The sequence below is a fragment of the Pantherophis guttatus genome, chromosome 5, assembly GCF_059756535.1.
Source record: "Pantherophis guttatus breed Tessera chromosome 5, ASM5975653v1, whole genome shotgun sequence".
Taxonomy (NCBI): Eukaryota; Metazoa; Chordata; class Lepidosauria; order Squamata; family Colubridae; genus Pantherophis; species Pantherophis guttatus.
Genome location: NC_142067.1, coordinates 68,964,461 through 68,985,855, shown reverse-complemented (window position 1 = coordinate 68,985,855; position 21,395 = coordinate 68,964,461). Strand labels below are relative to the sequence as shown.

The window sequence follows — 21,395 nt, the reverse complement described above, 5'->3', positions numbered from 1 at the left end:
ACACAAGATGAAGCTTTCACCAGGTTTGGGAGCGACCAATATTTTAGTAGATTGCAAAAGAATAATAATGGTGATGATAATAATTATTAATAATAACAACAACTTCAGGAAAACTTTCAAAAGTCCCTCATTAACTGAACTTTTTGCACACACACAACTGTTTAATAAGGGAAAGAGGGAGAAAGAAAAATACAAACACAAAAGAAGAAGGGGAAATGAAAAATCCTGGAAGAATTTACCTGTAAAATAATTAAGATGTGGCACTTCAACTGTATCCTGATAGTTTTGTAACTCAGTAATTAAAATGATTTCTACAATTCAAGTTATAGTGATCTTTATTTAGTGCTGAACCGGGAAATGTGAAGACTGGGAGTGCTCATTTCACTTGACACCTTTCCACTAGCTAATTGCAGTAGGCAGTTAATAACCATATCTTTGGCTTTGGTAGTCTTCATGTTCATCTCTTGTGATAACTTCATGCTGATTTGATCTACATTTGTCATTATGAACTCTGAAGTCAAGATTTGAGTGGGAGATATGCTGCTGTCCATCACATCCATGATATATTGTTTATAAAGCTCTACCACTTTCTCCTCCAAATAATTATTCAGAATTGAGTTTGAGAGAGGCTGCTGATGTTGCATGATGCTGGCCACCCGCCAGCATGATGAATTCCTTTGGGATGGTTTCCATGGGATCTCAACAGGTAGCATTGGAATTGAATCTATTGGCAATGGAATCTCTGATGATTCCAAGAATGGGCATATCCCACTGTCAAAAATAGCATCTCTTTTAACTGAATTCATTGGTAGCACCTGATCACCAGCAATATGCAGGTCACTATAGTTCTTACAAATGCTTTTACAAGAAGAAGGAACAAGGTAAGTGTCCTTGCTTATGGATGATCCCACATAGATTTCCATAGGTTCAGATGCTTGCCTTTCAAATACTGGATATTGAATAATTTGTGTCAATGTGTCTTTCTTTTGTTTATTATTTTTGGGTTTTTTGGAAGAAACAGAAATCATAAATGTGTCCATTGACCTATAATTCCAAAATAAGCTTCTACTTTGCATGTTGTCTGTTGATTCATAAGTGGCACCATTTAATGACTTTAATTCCTGTATTGCCTCTTCTGTTTCTGCTCCATAGTGCGTGGAATTCAAGAGCTCATGATAAGGGATTTTACAGAGATATCCTTCAGACAGCATTCTTTGGGGAGGGAAGAGAAGAAAGAAAGATTATCAGAACATGCTAAATATTACTAATAAAACAGAGCTGACTGTGAGTTTGCTGGCTGAAATATCTGACATGGTATTTGATCAAATATAATGAGTATGATATCTAAAGTCATTCTTAATTAATCATAATCATTGTTTCAAAGCTCATAAAAGTTAAAACAAGACAAACCAGCCATATTGTATACATGTCATTATTGATAAATTGGAGCCAAATTCTATTAGGGTAGCCACCCTCTTTATTTCTCAGTATGAAGACCATAACAAAGGAAGACTAAATCTGATCCTTTCCATTAATTATACAACAAACAGCTGTCAGGAATTTGCTGAGCCACTCACTACCAGATAAAAGAATTCTGCTTTTGCTAATTTGGAAAGTACAAGGACAGCATTACTATGCTGCATTTGTCAGCTACAGTGATTTTAATAACAGTCTTTGGCCTTGGGAATTCTAATCAAAAGAAACAAAGGCCAAAAATAGCACTTCAGAAAACCCCCAGCAAAAGAATCTAAAATACCTAAGAATTATATGTTGCAAATCACATTTTTTTAACCAATAAAATGTTTTCATTTTCCTTTTTTTCCCATTCCACATCCTGTTTTTTTAATTGTGAACCTGCAAAAAAAGGGCTTTCCTTCTATTTTGAATTGCTTGTATTCGAATATAGGCTGCTGTGGAAGACAATAGTTTCTGGGGAAAAGTTGTGTTTTTTAAGCAATATATAATTTTTAGCATATCTGAACAGTTTGGTTAATATTGGTTAAGCTTAAAATATTAGTAAAAGTTCTCAAAATTATTTGAAAAATAATAAATATTTTACAATAATTTGACCCAAATATAGAAAACAAATTAATCATCAAGTGTTTCTTTAATAGTATTTATGCACTTAAAATAAGTTCTAAAAAAAAAGGATATCTGTAGCTAAAACTTGAACTCTGGAGATCTTTGTGCTCTCTGACCTTGGTTGTTTGCTTGTAGATATTTCATTACTCAACTAGGTGACATATCAATGAGTATGGGATTTGTTGCCTGTCTATATGTAATAGCTTGCCCTGCCAGTTTGGGTGGAGATGTAATTTCTCCTTGGTGGTTTCTTTGATCAGGTTATTGTTTTCTGCACAATTATTTGCCTGGCGCTGATCCATTATCCGAATGTAGGCTGATAAAAGGGGATATGTTGTAGTTCTTTTGTTTGCATCCTAGGGTTTGTATTATCTCTTTTAAAAGTTGTGTAACTATGGTTTATGTCTATGTATTTACTGGTGACTGATTTGCCTGAATGTAAGCTTCTAGGAATTCCCTAGCATTTTTTGGATTTGGCTTGGTTTAAGAAGCTAATAGTTTCTCTGTTGAAACTGTGTTTGAGTTTGTCCGCAGGTTATGTGATTAAGGATTTTTCATCATGCCTTCTGCAGCTGCTTGGTGTTTTGGTGCACTTGGCTAGTCTATTTGTCCTACATAGATGACTGTTGCAGTCTTTACATTGTACATGATCCTTTTTTCTTCTTGGGCTATTGGGTCATTTGATTTTATTAAGATGTTTTGCAGGGCTTTAACCAAAATCTCTTGAGCAATTTTGCATTGAAATGTATCTGATATTTTTGGATAGCTTTAATGATCTTTTAAGCCAGAGGTCCCCATCCTCTGGGCCATGGCCCAGTACTGGGCTGCGGCCCATTTGCAACTGGACCATGTGAGTGGCAAGCCAGCATGCACATGTGAGTAGCTCAATTCATGTAAGTGACAGGCTGGTGTGCATGTGTGTGAAGCTCAACTTGCACAAGTTGAGCTGCACACGCATGCGTGTGCATACTGGCTTGCTGCTCGCATGACTTGACCTGCACATGCACGCATGCATACCAGTCCACCGCTTATGTGATTCAGTTCCCCTCTTCCCCACAGCTGGGCCGCCAAACCACAAAGGTTGGAGACTGCTGTTTTAAGCAATAAAGAATGGATAGTTTAATTGTCACACCTCTTGGAAAACAATAGAAATGTTGAAAAAGTTTAATAAAAATATTATTTAAAAAAAGAAGAAATGTGACAATGTATATTTATATGCTAATATATATTATATATATTACATATGTTTATATATAAATATATATAAACATTTCTTTAAATGTTGTCTAAGCTTGTTTGTCTGCTTGTATTTGTTTCATACCCAACTAGGTAACATTATCATAGTTAATAGTATACTGTTTACTGCCAGTTTATAAGTAATAGTTTGCCCTGAAAATTTTGGTTGAGGTCTAGTTTTCTCCTTGATGGTTTTACAAACCTGGCTACAAAAAGATAGAATTGACATTGGATTTCCTGAGGAAGTTCAGTACTTTCCTGGCACGGTGTCAGGTTTCATCTAATAGGCAGGATTGGAAACAAATAGGCAAGCTCATAAAATGCAAGATTTCCAGCTATCTTTATTTAATGAAGAGTTAGGAAAACATAACAAAATTATTCTAGTGACTGTTATGTTTCAAGAGCAAATCTTATTGTAGGATCAAACTCTTTAGCACCCTTTTCTCATTGATACCTATGCAACAGCTAATGGGCCTTTTCTTTTACAGGAGTAATCCAGTTTCTTATTTCATTTGTTTTTGCAGTCATCTGATTTGTGAGGGATCTCACGAAGAATGATGGTTCGTTGAGGGCGCTTCCAAGAAAAGGTCAGCACGCAAGGATGCAATCAAATTAAGTCTTTATTTAGAAGTAAAAGTGGAGTAAAATAAGTTCCCAGGCATAGAGGCATCCATGCCTGGATTGAGCCCATGGATCAGTCCCATAGGAGAGTAGAACAAGAGCAGGGAAAAAGGGAAAAGGAAAAAGCAGGGAGCAGCCCCTGTGCAGGGGTTCTTATAGGAGCCCCTGGCCCCTCTCTTACCCATGTGTGTGAGGGGGCTGGAGGGCCATTAACTTTCCCCAATGGGGCTGCAGGGGCTGGAGCCCCTTGACCCACCAGTGGGATCAAAGGTGCCTCTTTGCTCCCATCTGGTGGCCTTTGAAGAGACTGCCATGGCTGGCACAAAACACCTAACAATTCCCCTTCTTGCCAGCCAATGACAGGTGCCGGTGCATATGTCAGAGAAAGTCTTTGGGGTGACCATGACGCTGTTGACAGATGCGACATGTCCAATGTCGATTCTCTTTGGTGGGACCCCCTTGTTGGACCGCTTTGACCTTCTGACCTCCTGCCACTCACCACCCTTTTCTTCTGCGGGTTTTTCACCAACTGGCTGTTCATGACCGGGATGTGGAGGCCCTCGGTCCCAGACATTGGGCATCATGGGCCTCTGGAGTGTTGCTGGAGGCAAAGAGTCAGGTGAAGATGGCGTGTCTTCCCCCTCAGGACTGGACGGCTCATCCTCCTCATCTGGACCAGGTAGGCTGACCTCTTTGTCCTGTTCCTCGCTCTCGTCGGTGGCCGGGTCTGTGGTTGTCTCAGGCGGTGTCATGGTTGATGTAGCTTTGCTGGGCCGGTTAATATATGGACCCAGATCATTTGAGTGGATCTGGGTCCAATTGGAGTCCTCTTCGAAGGAGGCAGATTGGGAGGTCACAGTCCTGCCTCCTTCTCCCAGGAATCAGTAGGCCTTGGAGCCGGGGGTATAGCCCAAGAACCTCAGTCTCTGGGAGGTGGATCTCCCCTTCTTCTGCAGCTGCTTGGGGATGTGCACCCAAGCATAGGAGCCAAACGCACGCAAGTGTCCCAAACTTGGCTTCCTCCCATGGACCAGAAAATATGGGGTCTGGTTCACAATGCTGCTCCAGATGCGGTTCAGGGTGTAGTTGGCATAGTGTACCGCCTCTGCCCAGTACGATTCCGCAACCCCAGCATCCGCAATCAGGCTGCACACCATGGTCTGCAGAATGCCGTTACATTTTTCTGACACACCATTCTGCGCAAGTGTAAAAGGCGCTGTACAAAAATGATGTATGCCCTTATGTCTTACCCAGTCCTGGAACTTTCGGGACATGAACTCAGCCCCCCGGTTGCTCTGCAGCTGTGCGATCTTGGTCTTGTACTGAGTTTCCACATAGTTGTACAGTGACTTTATGGCATCAAAGGCTTCAGACTTTTCCGTGAGGGTATACACATGGCCATACCTCGAGAAATCATCAACGGCAGTGAGGAAATACTGCCTCTTTCCTAGGGACGGTGTAAATGGCCCAACCAAATCAACATGTATTAATTGATATGGGTATTGAGTTTTACACAGTGACACCTTAGGTATTGGGGCAGCCTTCCTCTTTGCCCTCTTACAGATGGCACAGTCCAGAAACACCTCACAATCCTGGAGATGAATCCCCTCAGTGAATTCCCCCATCTTTTTAACCACTGGGAAGCTCGCATGGCCTAACCTCTGATGTAAGAGGTGGGCACATTTAGTATGTAGCGGCTTTCCCACTGACACCCCCTTGGCTCTGGTTGCCTTGGGCGGTACTGGCACCTTAGGCCCTTTTTTAGGCTTATCTGCCTTAGGTGCCTGATGAGGCTCGGGTTTCTTGCCTGCATTGGCCTTGGAAGGCCGTGGTGCTGGTTGAGGCGGCGTGGGCACAACTGCCTCAGTCTTGTGCATCTTTGACAGCCTGGGAGCTGGCTGTGGAGACTTTCTCTCTCTCTGCGCGCAGGCCCCTTCTGGGGTGGCACCCTCTGAGCTGTCTCCTGTGGCTGGGTACTCGGGGGAGAAATATGGCAAACCATTTATAATGATAACATTCTCAATGACCCTTTTGTCTCGAGTGACATGACCTCCCCCTTTGCGAAACAATACCTCCATCCTGCCATCATCACATAGCTTGGTTATGCTTAACAGGTTATTGGCTATAGAGGGAGCATGTAATACACCTTCAACATTGCCCAGCCCTGGTACAGAGACAGTGCCCTCCCCAACAACCAAAGCATTGTTACCATTTGCAACCTTAATGGAGGAGTTAATTCTCCTTAACCTCCTTAGCCTTGCCTCAAGTTAGCAATGTGAGATGAAGTGCCCTCCCCAACAACCAAAGCATTGTTACCATTTGCAACCTTAATGGAGGAGTTAATTCTCCTTAACCTCCTTAGCCTTGCCTCAAGTTAGCAATGTGAGATGAAGCCCCAGAGTCCAGTAACCAGAGGCCAGTAGGGCCATCAGCCTTTGTGGCAGGGGTGAGGTAACTAGTATACACAAAATTGCCCTTAGCACCACCTTTGCCCCTGCCAGGCCCCCTTCTCTGCCCCCTGCCCCTTCCTTGATTGGAGCCACGCTTAGGTCCTTGCTGGTAATGGGGCAGTTCTTCTTCAGATGCTCCTCAGAGCCACAGATGAAGCACTTGGGTAGAGCGTTAACCTGCTCTGAACTCTGGTGCCTTCTGTTGATGCAATGAGTTGTGGGCCTGGTGTACTCTCCCGCATCTCTATGCCTCCTTCCTCATTGAACCTCCCTATGAGGTAGGACAGAGTCATGGCTTCCTTTCTGGTTCCCTCTAGTGAGACAATAAAATTGCCCCAACTTTTGTCCAGGGATGCCAGAATGACAGCGATCATGTTGGCCTCAGTCACGGGGTAGTCCCTGAGCACCAGCTCTGCCCTGAGTGCCTTCAATTTTCCCAGGTGCTCAGCCATGCTAGCCTCAAATTTTAGCTTGGTGTTATAGAACTCCGTTGTGAGTCTTGTGGTGAAGCCCAAGCTATCACTATTAAATAAGCTATATAACAACCCCCAAATTTCACCAGCTGTGAGCCCATCTGGAATGTTAGGGTACAATTTAGCATCCAGTGAGCTCAGTAGAGTGGTATAGGCTCTCCTGTGGTACCACTCTTCTTGAGGTTCCCAAGGGAAAGGTGGGGGCTCTAAAACCATTTCTAGGGACCCCTCTTTTAAGAGACATACCTGTATCTCTTTATTCCACATGTTAAAATTTTCCCCTCCCAGATGTAATTTTTCAAAATTATTTGGGAGAACAGACACAGCTGGGGCAGAAAATGCTGATGTATTTTGCTGTCCTTGGTATCGCTTCTTAGGTTCCATTGAAGTAAATGGGAGAGGGATCCCTCTGCTGGTCGGTGTAGGTATTTTTCTCTGATTATTTTTCTCCTTTTCAGATGGAGCCAATTGAGCATGCTCAGAATTTATTCCAGCCCAGGAGCCGACGGGAGCAGACCTCTCTCTTTGTGCTTCAGGGCCAGGCCTGGGCCCAGGCCTGTGGAGCTCTGAAGAGTCTTCTGGAAGCCCCCCTGGTACTGGAACACTTACCAGGGGGCGAAGGCTGCAGGATGGGGCTGGAAAAGCCCAAAAATGCTGAGGATCACCTGGAGGGACCCACCGCTGGTCCTGAAGACTCCGGAGGAGGCAGCCATCTTGGGAGGTGGGAGGCTCAGCTGGAGGCCTCCTGAAGTCATCAAGGTGAGTCCTCCATTGCCTCGGTGGGGGTGTTGGGAAGGCTGGAGCCCCCAGGGGTTCTTCTGGGGTTCTCTGGAGGCCTGGGTCCTGGCTGGGGGGCTCCGGACTGGACGCCCCCCCTCGCTGGTCCCCTGGGGGTGTTGAGGGAGGCTGGCTGCCCCCGAGGTTGAGGCCACGGTCATCGTGGCCTCCAGGGCTGCGACCAGGACTTGGATTGCAGCCCTGATGCCTGCTGCAGCAGGAGCGGCTGGGCAGACTTTGAGGCTTGCCTGTGGGGGTGGGGGCAAGCAGTTTGCATGCTGCTTTGGCTGGCTGCCATCCATTGCTGGGCCTTGTGGCCTAGCTGAGGCCTCCCAAGCCTCGCTGGAGTAGGTGGCCTGGGGGCCGCCATGTTGCTTCCAGTTGGCTCCGGAAGTTGCAGGTCGCGATTCGATGGGAACTTTCCCACCAAAAGCTCCGGGGCCCCAGGGACCCCCAGGGTGGCTGGCACCATGTTGGGGAGCCTCCTGGGTGCTGGGGAAGGACTTACCCGGTGTCCAGAGGCCCACTGCGCTGGTGTCCCTTGTGACTTGGTTCCTGGCATCCCTCGGGCTGCTTGGAGTGTTCTTAGCAGCTCTCTGCATTCCTCACCAGTGAGCTGGTCCACACTGGGGGTGGCCTGGTTCCTGGCTGCATCCCCAATGTCCTGGCAGTCCTGGGTGGACTGTTGGCCTTCCATGCTTTCCTCTGTGGCTTGCAGCTGCAAGGAAGCATGCAAAGGGGTCCCTTGCGTTCCACTGGGTCCTCTGGGGGCATAGAGATCATCTGTACCCTCCTCTGGATCGGAGCTCGCTTCAGAGACCAGATGCAGGGCTGCCAACCTTGCTTGGAGACTCCTGGTCATAACTGGGGAAGTCCTACCATCCATCTCTTGGGAGTTCTTGCTGGAATCTCCTGGCATCTTGCTTCTGCTGGCTTGGAAGCATTGCCTCAAATCATCCTTCTGCTACCACTTTGTGAGGGATCTCACGAAGAACGATGGTTCGTTGAGGGCACTTCCAAGAAAAGGTCAGCACGCAAGGATGCAATCAAATTAAGTCTTTATTTAGAAGTAAAAGTGGAGTAAAATAAGTTCCCAGGCATGGAGGCATCCATGCCTGGATTGAGCCCATGGATCAGTCCCATAGGAGAATAGAACAAGAGCAGGGAAAAAGGAAAAAGCAGGGAGCATCCCTTGTGCAGGGGTTCTTATAGGAGCCCCTGGCCCCTCTCTTACCCATGTGTGTGAGGGGGCTGGAGGGCCATTAACTTTCCCCAATGGGGCTGCAGGGGCTGGAGCCCCTTGACCCACCAGTGGGATCAAAGGTGCCTCTTTGCTCCCATCTGGTGGCCTTTGAAGAGACTGCCATGGCTGGCACAAAACACCTAACATGATTTGGTATCATAATTGCATGAGAATTTACTCTCACATACAGTGGAAGATGTGCAGGTCTTGGTTGTACTCAAAGTTGAAAGACACAGTGAAGCAACAGAAAAAAGCAAACACTAAAACACACTTGTCCTGGACCCATAGCATGAATGAAAGGAAAACTCCAGCTTTGCTCTAGGTTCATGTAAACTGGCACAAAGTCAGAAAAAAAATCGGCCTTGAAACAAACCAACATTGTGGTCAGGAGCTGAACTGGTAATATGGAAAGCCTAAGGGAAAGCTTAATTAAATTGCAAAATGTGCTATCAGAAGATGGCCATACAGATGCCAATTTAAAAAGGACTTAGACACATTAATGTCTAATGGGATGTTATTGCTACTTGAATGGCTGTATCAATTAGTAGAAGACAAAAGGAGAGACAACAGAAGAATTGTTGATTCTTATTGCATTGATGTGTATTATTGAAGATGTCTAAATAATGTTATATACACTACATATTGATACCTTAAAGTAGCAGCAATTAGTATCATTTTAACACACATTTAATTTTTTAAAAATAATTCTGTATTCACAGCTGGTACGGTACCGTTTTTAAGTAAACCATTGTCACTTTTTCTACCACTCATTAGGTGATGAGGAGAGGAAATGAAACTATTTTTTTATTCATCTGGTTTAAAAAAAGAATAGATAGAGTTGGCCTGGAAGGGACTGCTAGTCCAGCCCCCTGTTCAAGCAGGAGAATCTATATTATTCCAGATAAGTGTCTAGTCTCTTCTTAAAAACCTCCAGTGATGGAGCGCCCACAATTTCTGAAGGCAAGCTGTTCCACTGATTGTCCTCATTGTTAGGAAGTTTCTCCTTAATTCCAGGTTGCTTCTCTCTTTGGTTAGTTTCCAACTATTGTTTCTTGTCCTGACTTCTGGGTCTTTGTAGAATAATTTGACCCCCTCTTCTTTGTGGCAGCTGCTCAAATACTGGAATACTGCTATTATGTCATATGTTTTAGTCTCCAGGCCTTTGATCATCTTAGTTGCTCAAAGTCTCAAAATCTTTTTTGTAGTATGGTGACCAAAATTGGTTACAATATTCCAGGTGTGATCTTACTAGGGTTTTATAAAACAGTACTAGTATTTCATGTGATCTTGATTCTATGCCTCTGTTTATACAAGCCAGAATTCTATTAGCTTTTTGGGCTGCTGCTGCACACTGCTGGCTCATATTCAAGTGATCATCCACTAGGACTTCAAAGTCCCTCTCTGTTACTGTTTTTGAGCCAGGTCTCACCTAATTTATAACCTTTGATTTTTTCTGCTAAATGTAAAACTTTGATTTTCTCCATGTTAAAATTCATTTTATTGGATAAGGACCATTGTTCAAGTTTGTCAAGATCTTTTACTATCCTGAGCTATTCCTGCCAGTTTAGTGTCATCTGCATTTGATGAGTTCGCCTTCTATTCCCTCATCTAAGTCATTTATAAAAATATTGAAGAGTACTGGGCCTAAGACGGAGCCTTGTGGTACCCCACTGCTTACTTCTCTCCATGTGGATGTAGTACCATTAAGGATGTAGTACCAAAATAGCAATGGCACATCCACTTAACAGATAATATAAGTGATCTACTATCTAGTAATCCTGGGAATAATGCTTTTTTAAAAAAACCCAAAAAACAAACATTATCCTTTACAAGCCTTTGCAAAATGGCTATCAAGGCAGGGTTAAATTGAAGTTGCTAGAGTAAGAATAATTATTATCTGAAGCAGGGGAAAGAGAAGCATTAAAAGCAGATGAGTAACAGAAGAGTGGGTTATTTTAAGCAGGCTTGTATCCTTTCTGGAAGCAGCTCTCCAAAATTCTAGAAATAATCTTTTAAACCCATAAAAATAAAAATACTAACAGTAGACAAAAAGAAGATAAAAATGGCTTCCTCAGTAAAGGAGAAGGAGAAGAAGAGCCTGTAGTACAGTGGACTAAAGCACTGTTATTAACACCTGCTGCTTGCAATTACTGCAAGTTCAAATCTCACCAGGCTCAAGGTTGACTCAGCCTTCCATCATTTCAAAGGTAGGTGAAATGAGATCCAGATTGTGGGGGCAATAAGCTGACTTTGTATAAATATACAAAAGTATGAAGGCTATTGCTTAACACATTGTAAGCCATCCTGAGTCTCCGGAGAAGGGCGGCATATAAATTAAAGCAAAAAAATAATAATAATAAAATAAATAGGAGCCACTGAGACAAATCTCTGGTTTCCAGTATAACCAAGTCTTAAGAGTCTTTCAGAAAATGTTAGGTGTAATAAACATACTGATGACATGCAATGCCAATATCTCACATGATATTTCCAAAAATGTTTCACATACATATTGAACAATATGGTGACAAAATGAATTGTAGTAGGCCATAGATCAACAGCCTACAAAACAAATATAACTGCACATTTTTAGAATATGGTCTGACAAGAATACAGTGCCAAAATGATGCTGAAAGAATGGCACTGAAAGTTATTTAATTTAATTTAATTTAATTTAATTTCCAATTTATATTATATTATTAAGTGTCTCTGGAAAATTAGCAGGGCTGCATTACCCGCATCTAATTTCTAATTTAGGTCATCTATCTAGGCTACTATGAAGGTCTGAGTAATCTATTCCAGCTGAAAGTCCAATAAAATTACTCCAACTGTCTCAGTTTAGAATTACTCAGCTAAAGACAGTGAATGTACATTATTTTCCTATAATCTGCTGCATATTTTAATAGTAGATAATAATAAATGTGTTTGACCTATTATACTATACATAAACGTGGCACATTGTGCTGGTTTTGTCTTTGTATATACTTGTTCAGATGTATTTATTTATTTATTTATTTATTATCAGATTTATATACCACCCTTCTCCTGGAGGACTCAGGGTGGTACACAGCCAAAGTAAAAAGAAAAATACAAACATTAAAATACAGTTAAAAAGATATATATGCGTTTGGCCCCATAATTAAAAAACAATAACAAACCTATTAAAAACATTTAAAAATGTGTTAAACCAGCCCTGCTTGCTGAAAAAGAAAGGTCTTCAGGGCACGGCAGAAGGCACTGAGGTCTTGGATTCTTCGTATCTCTGGGGGCAGCTGATTCCAGAGGGCAGGTGCCCCCACAGAAAAGGCCCTCTCCCTGGGGGCCACCAGTTTACATTGCTTGGCTGATGGCACCCTGAGGAGGCCCTCTCTGTGGGAGTGCACAGGTCGGTGGGAGGCCATTGGTAGCAGCAGGCAGTCTCGAAGATATCCAGGTCCTATGCCATGGAACGCTTTAAAGGTGATAACCAACACCTTGAAGCGCACCTGGAAGACCACTGGGAGCCAGTGCAGCTCACACAGGAGAAGTGTTATGTGGGAGCGCCATGCAGCTCCCGTAACTACCCGCGCGGCCGCATTCTGGACCAGTTGGAGCCTCTGGGTGCTCTTCAAGGGGAGCCCCATGTAGAGAGCATTGCCGTAGTCCAGGCGAGAGGTGACGAGGGCATGAGTGACTGTGCACAAGGAATCCCGATCTAGGAAGGGCCGCAACTGGTGGATCAGGCGAACCTGATAAAAAGTCCCCCTGGCTACAGCCGTCAGATGTTCCTCCAAGGACAGCTGCATATCCAGGAGGACACCCAAATTGCGAGCCCTCTCTGTGGGGGCCAAAGACTCGCCCCCAGTAGTCAGTGATGGAGTCAACTGACTATATCGGGATGCCGGGAGCCACAGCCACTCAGTCTTGGAAGGGTTGAGCTTGAGCCTGTTCCTCCCCATCCAGATCTGCACAGCCTCCAGGCACTGGGCCATCACTTCAAGGGCATCATTGGGGTGGCCTGGGGTGGAGATGTACAGCTGGGTGTCATCAGTGTACTGGTGGTACTTCACCCCGAAGCCATGGATGATCTCACCCAGCGGCTTCACATAGATGTTGAACAAAAGGGGCGAGAGGACCGACCCCTGAGGCACCCCACATATGAGGCATCTCGAGGTCGACCTCTGCCCCCCTGCCAACACAAACTGCGACCGGTCGGAGAGAAAGGAGGAGAACCACCATAACACGGTGCCCCCCATCCCCAACTCTTCCAACCAGTGCAGCATGATACCATGGTCGATGGTATCAAAAGCCGCTGAGAGATCTAACAGGACCAGAACAGAGGAACAACCCCTGTCCTGAGCCCTCCAGAGATCATCTACCAATGCGACCAATGCTGTTTCCATGCTATACCCGGGCCTGAAACCCGACTGGAATGGATCCAGATAAGACGTTTCTTCCAGGTATTGTGGAAACTGTTGTGCGACCACACTCTCAACAACCTTCGCCACAAAGCGAAGGTTGGAGACGGGACGGTGGTTGGCTAATACTGCCGGGTCCAGGGAAGGCTTCTTGAGGAGAGGCCTCACCACCGCCTCTTTCAAGGCCGTGGGGAAGTAACCCTCACTCAACGAAGCGTTGATAATTCCCTGGAGCCAGCCTCGTGTAACCTCTCGGGAAGCCAGTAGTAACCAGGAGGGACACGGGTCCAGCAAACATGTGGCCGCACTAAGTCTCCCCAAAGTCCTGTCCACATCATCAGGGGTCACAGAGTCAAACTCTTCCCTGATAACATTCTCAAGACTATTCCTCGCCACCCTGCCCGAATCTACCCAGTCAGAATCCAAATCCCCCCAAATCTGTGCGATTTTGTCATACAGATATTGTCCGAAATCCTCGGCCCTGCCTTCCAGGGGGTCCTCCCACACTCCCGGATGTAGCAGGGCGCGGGTCACCCTGAACAGGGCAGCCAGACAATTATCTGATGATGCAATAAGAGTGGAAAAGTAATTAAACTTTGCCGCCTTTATCGCCACTAGGTAGGTCTTAATATGCGACCTTACCAGTGTTCGGTCAGATTCAGCGAGACTGGCCCTCCAACCGCTCTCCAGGCGTCTTTTCTGGCGCTTCATCTCCCTCAGCTCTTCGGTGAACCATGGAGCCAGTTAACATATTTTTGGCATAGTTGTGCCAACATTTGTGATTTCTTTCATTTTGGCACCTGTTTCTCACTGCAATGCATGAATGTGCCACTAATTTCCTTGAACTATTTTATTTTAGACTATATTTAAAATCTTTACAAATTTAGGATTTGTTTATTTAAATTATGCAGACACTGTCAGGAATCAATACTTGCCATAGAGTTGTTAAGGCACCAGGCTAAAAAAAGAGAGACCCTGAGTGCAAGTCCTGCTTTAGCCATGAAAGCCAGTTGGGTGACCTTGAGTCAGTCCCTGTCAGCCCAATTTGCCTCACAGTGTTGTTGTTGTGGGGAAAATAGGAGAAGGAAGATGTGTGTTTGATATGTTCACTGCCTTATTTATAAAAAATAAAATAAAGGTGGGAATAAATATAAATAAATAAATCCTTCCTTACCTTCAAGAATTGAACTTTTCCTTTAAGCAATATCAGTGCCCAGTTGTGTAATGATGAACAGAAATGTGGCATAACACTTTGGATGACATACACATACATATGCAATACTTTTGTTTCCGTTAATGTGAGCAAAGATTTCTTTGCCATGCCTGTCCCCCTCCTCTACCCAATTCCTGACTGCATTGCTTGTGAAATGGAAATCCCCTGAATGTATTAAGGAAGGAAATGTACAAGTCCCTCTCTTGTGTCACAGTCTATATAATTCTTTCTTCCTCTTTTTATTTTCATGTGAAACCTTTTTGTAGAACTGTATGTATTAAAATAGTTTATTGTTGTGTGGTAAGAATTTACAGCTTGATCAAAATTTCTAACCCCCAGTGATTAAGAACAAGAAACTCTGTAGGACAGCACAACAGAAAGCAGCATTGAAAGGATGTTGGCTTTTAAAAAATGTCAGGTATGACTAGATGAAATGGCTATTACATTTTTTTTTTATTTCAGACTTTGAATAACATTATTTATTTATAAATGTCATGTGAAATATCCAATTCATGACTAAATTTATGCAGAACCAATGTGCTTGATAAATACATAGGCAAAAAATAATTTATCTTCTTTTGAGGAATCAGCAACAGCTTTCTGGTAAAAACCATACAAAAGATCCCAATTTTATAGCATATTCAGATAAGCTTAGAAAAAATAACTGCACAACTGCTTCTTTTCAGTGTTCTCAAAACTGGATCTCAGTCATATAATCATTATATTGAGTCTCAGTTATTTGAATTGGTCAATGCATCTGCATGTAAGTAAAAAGACGTAATAGTTACTGTGCAATAGTATCATCCCAGCTGAAGTCTGTATAGCCCCAATTCTGCTGTTGCTCAACATAGATGTTTTAACATATGCAATAATATTGGGATATTATTGCTTCAGTCTTAATCTTTCTTTCTCCAATAGAGTAACACAGAGTTTTGTTGCTTGCTGCTATTTGATAATTTTAGCATGTTGAACATTAACCTAGTTGCTTAGATTATTATGGTACCTTATAAGATGACTGACTGACTAATAAAGAAACAAAGCTACTTACCTTGTTTTTCCAACTTAAAATATTTGTGTTACATTATCATATTGGCATGACTTTCATTGTTATTTAAAATATAGTAAAGGGAATTGGTTCCATTCTTGAATGACAACTAGCATGTATGTTCTACTGAATGTAGACTTTTGCCTTAAATTCTGTTAGAATCTGTAACTATCCATTCTTATTATTATCCACTCAACATTTTCTCCCAGACTAAGGCACTGGCCAATGATAATTCATTCCATTTTCCCTCAGGGAGAAATGTTCTCAACTGAACTCTTATGTAAGAGCTACACACATCAGTTGCTCAAAGTATGTATTTGATTATCACTAATGAACTGCAATGGATAATTATAATCAGAACTTTAGGATGAATCCATCTGGTCCTGGTGATATAAAGAATGAATTAAGCAGTTCTGCTTTTTGACTGCTACCATCTCCTCCTTCTATCATCTTCTCCCACTAGTGGACAAATTGTTTCCTTGTTTTTTTCTTGTTTTTTACATATTAAAATAAACTTTTAAAACTATTTTTGATATTTGTTGCAAGTCTTAGTTCATTCTGAGCCTTAGCTTTCCTGAATTCGTCCTTGCAAATTCAAGCTATTTCTGATATTCTATTTTAGTTATGTGTCCCTCTTTCTATTTTTATACTTGTCCTTTTGTCTTTCAGTTTATTAGAGAGCTTTTTGTGCAACCATGTTGGCTTCATCTGAAGTTTTTTAATTTTTTTTCTCAGTAGTATTATATGAGACTGGGCTTTTATAATCTCATTTTCAGAGTTTCCCAAGTATCTTGAGGTTTTTTTTTTTTCTTTTAAGATTTTCATCAATGGAATACTTCCTAAATTCTAAGTTCATTGAAGTCAGCTCTCTTACAGTCTAAGACACTAGTTTCACTTTATTCCATTACTTGTGCATGCATTAAAAGTGACATGGTCACTTTCCCCCAAAGTTCCCATAACTTCAACTCCTTCTAATATTTAATCCCTGTTAGTAAAAATTAAATCCAGTATAGCTGACACTCTGGTTTCCCCCTCTCCCTTTTGGATGAAAAAGTTGTCTGGTTCACCAGAAATTGGTTTGATCTCTCACTTGGTTTGTCTTCCAGTTAATGTCAGCGTAAAGTCCCACATTACTACTACACATATTAGCTTAGCAACTAATCAGTTGCTAACTGATTAGCAACATCTTTTCCTCCTCTTGACTGGGTGGTCTGTAGTATATGCCTATGGCAATGTCATTCTTTTTTCCAAATGAATTCAAGAAAGTTTTCTTCCTTAGGGTTGGGGTTTTTTTCCCTCCATTTCTATAGAGATGTGGTTATTAGGCAACTCCACATCTTTTGTTAGGTCTGTTTCCTTTGAAAAAAATTGATCCTCCAACAGTACATTCCGGTCATGAGTTCCATCCCACCAAGTTTTGGTAATGGCAACAATGTCATACCTGTCCTCATGTATTAGAATTTCAAGTGTGCTGTTTTTTCTCATACTATGAACATTAGCGTGTAAACATCTGAGTCCTTTTTGACTGACCCTGCATTTGTTTCCTACATCTCTTGCTTAATATCTGAGTTCCTCTTCTTTCACACTACTTAATTAGTTGTCTTGAGTTTATGCTTGGGATTAGGTCCTAAAGATTGGTCTCCTTCCCCTTCCAGATTTAGTTTAAAGCCCTTTGGTTAAGCCGAACCAGTTATTTTCAAAAAACATTCTTCCCACTTCTTATGAGGTGTAGTCCCTCAACTACCAGAAGCCCTTCATGTAGGTAATTTAGACTGTGGTCTGGGAATCTAAAGTTCTCTCAATGGCATCATTCTTTAAATGAGTTATTTATGTCTAAAAATCTCTGCTTCCTCATTAAATTTAGTCGTTCCATTGGAAGTACAGATGAAACACCACTTGTGCTCCCATCTCTTTGGCTTTCATACCTTGCTATTCATGGTGTCTTGATATTGTTTTCAGGGTCTTCATTGTCTCATTCATGCCCCAATAAAAGAAGAGAAAAAGATAATAGGCTTAATTATTTTAGTAAGTCTCTCAGTCACATATTTGGGAGATAACATACCTCCCTTGATACATGGTCTGGCTTCAAATTACTGATTCCATTCCTGTGAGTAGTGAGTCTCCTATCAACAATACATGCCTTTTTTTTTTTCATGGGGAAGTCTGGTCTACTTTTGTTCCTATAGCTGGTACACTTGATGATGTCCCTTCTCCAGATGTTTGCACAATTTCTTCCAGTGAAATTGATCCTTTAGCTCCAGTGAAACTGGACTGAATTAAACTGCATGGACATTGTTCCCATTTCTTTCTTCTATGAGTGACATTAATTTATACATTATTATCTTTAGTTTGGTTTATTTTATACTGCCTTGGTTTACTTGAGGAACAAGCTTCCTCAGACAACCATTTTGCTTTCTTGCCTTTCTTTTTCTTTGGGATGGTTTTAGTTGCTACCTCTTGTACAATGTTGGGAACCTCCGTCCATAGTTCTTCAGGCACTCTGTCTATCAGATCTAATTCCTTAAATCTATTTGTCACCTCTACTGTATATTTCATCAGGGATATGATTTAGTTTATACCTGAATGGCCTAGTGCTTTCTCCTACTTTCTTCAATTTAAGCCTAAATTTTTCAATGAGAAGCTCATGATCTGAGCCACAGTCAGCTCCTGGTCTTGTTTTTAGTGACTGTATAGAGCTTCTCCATCCTTGGCTGCAGAGCACATAGCCAATCTGATTTCTGTGTTGACCGTCTGGTGATGTCCATGTGTAGAGTCGTCTCTTGGGTTGTTGGAAAAGAGTGTTTCCTATGACCATCATATTCTCTTGACAAAATTTTATCAGTCTGTGTCCTGCTTCATTTTGTATTCCAAGGCCAAACTTGCCTGTTATTCAGGTTATCTTTTGGCTTCCTACTTTAGCATTCCAAACCCCCATGATGATAAGGACATCATCTTTTGATGTTAATTCTATAAGGTGATGTAGGGCTTCATAGAACCGGTCTATTTCATCCTCTTCAGCATCAGTGGTTTGGGCATAGACCTGGACTACTGTGATATTGAATGGTTTGCCTTGGATTTGAACTGAGATCATTCTGTCCTTTTGGGGATTGTATCCCAGTATTGCTTTTCCTACTCTTTTATTGACTATGAAGGCTCCTCCATTTCTTCTGAGGGATTCTTGCACACAGTAGTCATCTAAATTAAATTCACCCATTCCTGTCCATTTTAGTTTGCTGGTTCCTGAATTTAATTCAGATGACCATCAGATATACTACTATTTTATTTGTTTTATTATATAACATTCAATTTTCATCAAACAATGTGTGTTCTGGTTACAGTTATGTTTAAATAGTCATATTACACATCTTTGTTGTGATAATTCATCTCCATCATAATAATATAATAACATAATAATATAATAATATTAATACTTAATGCTTAATGCCATCTTCTTTAACAACTATCCACTTTATTTATTTATTTATTTATTTAGTTAGTTAGTTAGTTAGTTAAATTTATATGCCGCCCTTCTCCCGAAGGACTCGGGGTGGCTCACAAAAGGTTAAAAACTGAAGAACAATTAAATATATATATATATAAGTTTTCTTTTTCTTTTTCGTAGGCTTTTATGTGCATATTCTTTCTAGCCAGATTTTACCTACGTAAGCTAAGATGTTCTTCAGCCCTAGTTCTGTGAAATCTCATTCACAAGTTTCTGGGCTTTTTGTATCTTGCTGAAAAGCAACAACTCTGTGCTGCAGTTTGGGAGACTCAAATAGCTATTTCTGCCTTGTAAGGCGTCATCAGTGAGCCACACCCTCTTCTCAAGTATCCTCCCTGTAAAGGTACAATGTTTTCTTTTTCTTTTTCGTAGGCTTTTATGTGCATATTCTTTCTAGCCAGGTTTTACCTACGTAAGCTAAGATGTTCTTCAGCCCTATTGTACCTTTACAGGGAGGATACTTGAGAAGAGGGTGTGGCTCACTGATGATGCCTTACAAGGCAGAAATAGCTATTTGAGTCTCCCAAACTGCAGCACAGAGTTGTGATCTGTCCCCGTCCACACACACACACAAACACAGCCAGCCGAGGGTTAAGAAAGTACTTGGCACGCACACAGGTTGTTATCTCAAACTTGGCAGCAATATAATCACCGTCTGCCAAGAGCTTTTACTGCAACAGATAACAGAAAATTACATACGCATTGCAAATAGTCCAGCAAAAACAATATCCCTTTCGGCAGCTTCAGACATTGTTCAAGTGACTAGCCAAAGTTCGTTTTTGTTCGTCACGGGGTTTTACCAGCCACCAACCTCTCTTATATAGTCTCTGGGGTGTGGTCCAGTGACTCAGTTCTAATCCCTAGCACGCCTCCTTAACTGCTGCAACCGTTTATCACGCCTTCGTTGGTGTGCATCCAGGAATGACGGCTCTCCTTCACTCTCATCCGAGACACCTGGCTCCTGGCTAATCTCCTCTCCCTCGGCCGGCACCTGAGATAGTGCCAGAGGAGAGGGGCCTGGAGAGGGAGGCCTGGCTGACTCCTCTTCCTCATGTTCGGAGCTTTCTTCCTCTGATGAGATAGGCTCAGAGGGCAGGGCCACAACAAGTTGTTGCTTTTCAGCAAGATACAAAAAGCCCAGAAACTTGTGAATGAGATTTCACAGAACTAGGGCTGAAGAACATCTTAGCTTACGTAGATAAAACCTGGCTAGAAAGAATATGCATATGTATGTATGTATGTATGTATGTATGTATGTATATATATATATATATATATATATATATATATATATATATAATTAATTAATTTAGCATCATTAAAATCTCACAATTTGAAACCCAATTAAAAACACCCCGCAGATCAGATGAGTTGTTTAAAAAGCCACGTCTTTAGGTCCTTGCGGAAGGAGCGGAGGTCGGGAGCCGTTCGGAGCTCGGTGGGTAATGCATTCCAGAGGGTTAGCGCGCTCACCGAGAACGCCCTCATCCTGGGTGCCATCAGCCGACATTGCTTGGTCTACGGCACCCCGAGGAGGGCTGCCCTATGTGAGTGCGCTGGTCGGTGAGAGGCAGGCATCCTTCAAGTACCCCGGGCCCATGCCATGAAGGGCTTTATAGGTAAGCACCAGCACCTTGAAGCAGATCCGGAGGATCACTGGTAATCAGTGCAGCTCGCGCAGGAGAGGTATAACATGGGAGTAATGGGAAGCTCCCGTAACAACCCGTGCAGCTGCATTTTGGACCAGCTGGAGCCTCTGGGTGCACCCCAAGGGCAGCCCCATGTAGAGGGCATTGCAGTAATCCAGGCAAGATATGACAAGAGAGTGGGTGACTGTACGAAGGGCATCTCTGTCTAGGAAAGGGCACAATTGGCGCACAAGGCGAACCTGTGCAAAGGCCCCCCTGGTCACGGCCGTCAGATGGTCAGCTAGCGACAGCCGTGAATCCAGGAGGATGCCAAGATTGTGAACCCTTTCTGAGGGAGTAAGTAACTCCCCTCCCATCACAAGTGATGGGGAGACTAGATCAGAGGACGCCGGCATCCACAGCCACTCCATCTTGGAGGGGTTGAGTCTGAGCCTGTTTCTACCCATCCAGACCTGCACCACCTCCAGGCACTTCGATATCACGGAAAGAGCATCCCTAGGTTGGTCAGGGGTGGAAATGTACAACTGGGTATCATCAGCATATTGCTGATACTTCACCCCAAAACCACGAATGATCTCTCCCAGTGGCTTAATATAGATGTTGAAGAACAGGGGGGAGAGAATTGATCCCTGAGGTACCCCACAAGTGAGGGGCCTTGGGGAGGATCTCTGTCCCCCTGCCCAAACAAATTGCATACGACCCGAGAAGTA

General features: G+C 42.8%; 1 protein-coding gene across 1 annotated transcript; it reads right to left on the bottom strand.

The window, feature by feature from the left end:
• Positions 1 to 317: 317 nt before the first annotated feature.
• On the bottom strand, positions 318 to 2,751 carry TASL (TLR adaptor interacting with endolysosomal SLC15A4). Its single transcript, XM_034423764.3, has one exon. The coding sequence runs from the start codon at positions 1,209 to 1,211 to the stop codon at positions 336 to 338; it is 876 nt and encodes a 291-aa protein (XP_034279655.1). The 5' UTR covers positions 1,212 to 2,751; the 3' UTR covers positions 318 to 335.
• Between the last annotated feature and the right edge of the window lie 18,644 nt (positions 2,752 to 21,395).